Source organism: Culex quinquefasciatus, chromosome 2 (genome assembly GCF_015732765.1).
Source record: "Culex quinquefasciatus strain JHB chromosome 2, VPISU_Cqui_1.0_pri_paternal, whole genome shotgun sequence".
NCBI classification, from domain to species: Eukaryota; Metazoa; Arthropoda; class Insecta; order Diptera; family Culicidae; genus Culex; species Culex quinquefasciatus.
In genome coordinates this window covers 14,314,600-14,320,275 of record NC_051862.1, presented here as the reverse complement: position 1 = coordinate 14,320,275, position 5,676 = coordinate 14,314,600, and the positions used below count along the sequence as shown (strand labels likewise).

General features: G+C 39.5%; 1 protein-coding gene across 1 annotated transcript; it reads right to left on the bottom strand.

The window, feature by feature from the left end:
• Positions 1 to 866: 866 nt before the first annotated feature.
• On the bottom strand, positions 867 to 4,855 carry LOC6032268 (ubiquitin-like-conjugating enzyme ATG3). Its single transcript, XM_001842852.2, has 5 exons — positions 4,442 to 4,855; positions 4,238 to 4,373; positions 3,837 to 4,174; positions 3,509 to 3,783; positions 867 to 1,368 (listed from the first exon to the last, which is right to left on the bottom strand). The coding sequence occupies exons 1-5, from the start codon at positions 4,511 to 4,513 to the stop codon at positions 1,209 to 1,211; spliced, it is 981 nt and encodes a 326-aa protein (XP_001842904.1). The 5' UTR covers positions 4,514 to 4,855; the 3' UTR covers positions 867 to 1,208.
• Between the last annotated feature and the right edge of the window lie 821 nt (positions 4,856 to 5,676).

Genomic DNA, 5,676 nt, shown 5'->3' with positions numbered 1-5,676 from the left:
TGTTTCGTTTTGTTTTTATTTTTCATCACCAAACATTCCAAACCGTCCCCATTTCGTTGTGCATATTGCTCCAATCTCCTTATTTCCGACCTCAAACCGAATTATCTTTATTTCACACAATCACTACAGACGAATCAAACCCGCATTTATTCTATTCCACTTGATTTCCCGGCTACAGCTACATATCGCCACCTTCCAATCAGCTTGTGATTATTTTCAATCGACATTCCTGTTTTCGTGAAATAAAAAAAAAACACTTGCTCATCGTCGAAAATGGAACAAACGCCAATCTGACAAAATCCATTACAGACTAGTGTAAACAGTACATAAACCAAATATCAATTGAATGAACATTTAGACTCAAGCTGGACATCAACAAAAGTAAAATAAATCTAACTGGAATCCTTCTTCAGCACACGCCACAACCGAACCCCGCGTGGTCAATATCGTAAAGGGCAAGAAGCAAAAAATAGTAGCAACGATTAACCAAACAAAAAAAAACAATTTGCTGTGTCGAATGAAATAGTTTAATAACAAACAAAAAATACGTTTGGGAGATGGCGCTCTCCATTTGTTGATAGCTCTTGTAGCAATTACAAGCAAGCTCTAGAAGAAAAACCTAGACCAAAATAACACACAGTTCACGGTTCGTAAAACAAATGGCGTTCATACAAAACCAGTATATACATGTGTGTAAAAGTTCAATAAACAAGCAAACAAGAAGAAATAAACACGGAAACAACAGCAAATAAATCATTATGTAAAGATATTATATTTACATAATATATTTATTGTGTACAATATATGAAGAACTAATAAACAGGATAACAGAAATTAAACCACAAAAACAAACACCGGTTCGCTTCTTTTTGCATTATTAAAATATTTTATTTCAAATCAAATTTTACACATTAACCGTCATCAAAAATGTTGTTCGTTCCTGAATGTTTCTGTTTTCACTCTCGTTGCGTCGTTCCACCTTTGATTAATGTTGTTGCCGCAGCAATGTGGGTAATGTGTCTACATGAAGCATGTTTTTAAAAAGCCAAAATTTCTTGCTGGTAAAGTGCGTGTATGTTTCATATATTTTCCATAGAATGGTGGTAATTTTTGCGCCCAAGCAGCTTCGCAACATTCAATAATATCATCTCGATTCGCCGAAAGCCAGTCGCCGAATATCGTCTCCATTCGTCGTCGTCATTTCGCGCTTACTTGTTGGTAATGTTAAAGTTTTGCGTGAAATCGTACTCGATCGTCGGTATCACCGTCTGGACGAACTTGAGAAAGATGATGAGATACATGTGCACGCCCAGCTCGCCACCGCCCTCCTCCACGGTTTGGATGATCTTCTTCATAATGTCGGCGTGTCTGAAAAAGTAATTTTAATTGAATTTAAGTATTTATTTCAACTTTTTAATCAAATGATGCATCTGCATTTAGTTAACATAGCAAATTTCGCTTCGATCAAACTCTAGAATAAAAAAATATTGAATTGTTCAAATATACATTGAGCTCAGAAACAAACGAAAATCGGTTAGCGTAAAAAAACTATTTTGCCGAGATTTTAACTTAATTTTAGTCGTAATTAAAAAATCAAACGAAATCATAACTTGACTTTTTCTATGAGGTACTGTAAACAAATGTAAACATTGAATGTATCCCTTTCACACCTTATGTCAATGTTCATCGGAATAAGTGGGACACACTCAATGTTTACATTTGTTTATAAAACCTTTAAAAAAAAATTAGATTTAACGTAGCCCGACGTCAATTATACCCCTTCCGAAAAATACTTGAAACAAACGCGTACGCCCATGCCCCTTGATGACAGTTGTCAAGCTGTCATCGAAAAACGCCGCGCAAAATTTGCGCTTCATTTCTCTTTCCCATTTGCGTGAGGAACGACGGTTTGGTGAAAAAGTTTTCTGATTTAATTTGAGCAATTATTAGTGAAAAAGTTCAGTTTATTAGGGGAAAAGGAAGCGAAAAAGAAGAACCCGATGTTACAGAGGAGAGAGGTGATTTGAAAAGAAACCGACGCAGAAGAGGAAACCCGAAGGTAAGCCAATTTGATTCCTTAAAAATTCGGAATTTCAGAGAGTTTCCGTTTCTTGGGGCAAAATAGTTAGCAAGCCAGCCACTACCCCCGTTTGGCCTAAATTTCTCCCGTTTGCTCCAACGCAAGAGTAAACAGTTACTGTAGTAAACGGGAGAACAACAGAGCAAAGAGAAGAAAATTTCGTTCAATCTGGAACTGATAAAAGGGGAGTTGCTCGCTTGCTCACTGTCTTGTTTTGAGTTATTATTCTCCCTCCCAATGCTCTCTTGAGCAGTTGTTCTGCAAGAGAGCAACAATGTGGGAGAGCAAAGCAAAATACGGAGCTCGTAAGGAACGCGGTCAAGGAAAGTTGCGCATTCTTTCCGTGACCCCAACTCAAGATAAGTTGACTGTTCGGTTTGTGCGTGGTCGCATGTACGATACATGTGATTCTTTGAAGAGAAAAATAAATATATTTTACAACATTTCAAAATTATAATATTTAAAAATCTAAACTAAAAAAATATCCGAAAAAATATTCATAATAATTTTTAAATTCATAACCTTAAAGCCTTATTTCTTAAATGCAGTTTTTAGCAAAATTATTTAGAACTTCGATTACTCGATGATTCGCCAATCTTAAATTCGATTATCTGAGGGTTTCTATCAAGATATAAAATAATCGAATCATCGAAAAAAAAAAACTTGTGTTTTAAGTGATATTTAAGTTCAGCGATTCCAATCAGTTGTGTCATTATCATGAAAAAATAAAGTTTTACAGTATTCATTTTGGCTGCCATCATCGATTATACCAATTCAGATTACTTTGGAACAATTTTGTAGCCTTTGTTTAAGTCACAGACCCAAATTCTGATGAAAAATAAAAAAAAATGATTTGCAAGTTAAATTTGCAGATAGTTCAATGCTCAGATTTTTTTATTTGAAATTTGATATTTTTAAAAGAGAATTTTACAATTTTTTGAAACCTAGAATTTTAAAATTTTGTCATTTTCAATTTCAGAAGTTTTAATTTTTTATTTTATTAAATTTTTGATCTTTAATTTTTTTAAATTTAAATAAATTTTTATTTTTTTTCCAATTTTTGTAAATCTGAAATTATCTTTTCTGAAATTCTAAATTTTCGAATTTCAGTTTTTATTAATTTTAGATTTTTAGAATGTTTGAGTTATAGAGATGTATTTCTCAGTTTTGGTTTATCTTTTGCATTTTTATTTTATTTTTGAATTTCGAAATTTTTAATTTTTATCTATTGTTAAATTTGAGTTTTAGATTTTTCGAATTGTTGTTTTTTCGAATTGCGAATTTCAATACATTGATTGCTTTAATACGATAAAATTTTCCTATATTGTTAACATACGAAAGCACAGATGCATCGAAATGTTGATGAATCACCCATCCCATTTAAACGAAAACTTATTTCACAATACACAAGGTTGGGCCAAAACTTACTTGCACGGATGCACCGACGCCATCGGCGGTCCCGGCAGGTGCGGATGGTTCTCCATCGTGACCGTCTTTTTCGCGTGGTCCTGGCTCACGTCCTCGTACATCTCCTCCATCGTGAGCGGCTTGCGGTTCTCGTCGTATCCGACCACCCACAACCGGGGCGTCTGGTAGTACTTGTCGTACGTGATGTGCAGATCGTACGTTCGCGTGTGGATCACCGAGTCACCGTCGGCCGTGGAGTCCTTCTTCTTGACCGGCTGCGGGATTTCCGCACGGGACTGAAACAGTAGGGGTTAGGTGGGGTTTTTTGAGATGTTAGTAAGGGTCATACCGGGTCGTATTCCTCCAGCATGCCGCTCTCCTCGAACTCGTCCATGTCGATTGCGTCTGCATCGTCATCATCGTCCCCACCGGCTTCGCCCGAATTCCTCGGATCGTCCATGTCGGCCGCTTCTTCGTCGTCGTCCGCCTTGGACCCGTCCAGGGTCATTTCGCAAACCTTTTGCTCCAGCCCCGAACCGCTGGCCTCGCCGTCCGGGTTGTAGTGATGTGTCTCAACCCAACCACCGTCGGCGTCACCCTCCTCGACGAGCGTTTCTTCTCCGACGTATTCCATCTGCTTGCAGCGTCGGTAACATGGCACGTTACGAGTAATGAGAAACTGTTTGTCTGAGGAGTTTGGAAATGGTGCAAATTAGTATCCCAAACAATCTTCTAGCGAGTTGAGCCTACCCTTGGGCATATACGACTTGGCCCGATCTTCGTCTCCGATGGCCCATGCCCAAGTGGGACAGTGGTGCGTCAGGTGATCTCCAGCCGCCACAAATTCTTCCGGCGTCAACACTCCAGTCTCCCGAAACTTGGATTCCTTAAACGGCAAACAGAAAATCGATAAACTCATCTCAACCGAGAAGACTCGAGTCATCCTGAAGTTACCTTCAGCACCGGGGTCAGATACTCGGCCACTCCGAGGGCCGTCCCCTTGACCGAGTTCAGCACGTTCTGCATGGCTGGATAAGAGAAGGATCCTCCAAACCTTGGAACCTGCTCCCAAGCGCCTTAGCTAATTTAATCAATCGACAAATAATACACCAAGAGAGATACCCGAGTGGCGCCTCTTTGTTATGAAGTCGTGCACACACAAACCGATCTCGGCGACAGAAACTGTCGAACTAGGGAGGAAATCCCAATAAACGTGAGATAAGGACTCTTTAGTTGACTAATTTAAAGCCCAGAGCAAAGAACGAATGGTCTCTGTGGACTGCGCTGCTGTCTGGCACAACAATGAGCGAATTATGACTCGGGGTTTGCTCTGGCTGACAGAAGCACCAGCTGAACCTGATGGTTGTGATGACGGAAGCAATCTTTTGACGTTCCGAGCACGGTTGTGTGCGAGCTTCGATTGGCAGAGCCAAACTTAGGTCTTTACTTTTCACCACTATTCTACAAGTTGTCCCCTGATATGTCACCATTTTAGTAAAGAACATGCCTTTCCCAAACACCGACATCAACATAATGCACTTAACCCTACTTTCTAGAATATTATCTAATTTATAACATTTTTTTTCTCGTTTCAGGTAAGGTTAATGAAGACAGTTGGGACATAGCCTTAAATCGACATCGATAAATTTCTTGACAAACTTCTTGAGCAATTTTTTTTCTCGTTTTAGGTAAGGCAAAATGTAGGTAACGCGAAAGACAGCAAGCGGATTGATACGAAAATACTCTGCAAAGGATTTGCAATTTGGACGCCCTGGGGCCTCCTGAGAGCGTTTATCTTTTTCATGAAGGCGCAGCACAAATCGGCAACCTGGCAAATTTGCAAAATGCTAAGTTTCTCTTGCGCCCTGCTGAGGAAGCCAAATTGTTTAAGGAGGCTGCGCTAAATATTAAATTTGTTAAAAAAACCTCAAGCTCAGCCCTGGCTGGGCCAACAAAGAAGTGTATTAAGTTTGCAGGACACTCTCAAAACACGCACAAAGAATTATCGAAAGATATCTGCTCGTAAATAACGTACTAAATACGCGGTAGGGTGTTCCCCGAGTCGTTCGCTGTGAGTTGTGGCTTGCCCCTTTAGTGACCCGATTGTGAACAAGGGCGTCTAAGTGTAGTGTCATTAGACGTCGGCGTTTGAGAAGTGCCTCTGCCGATCACCAACCACGTTCCTGAGA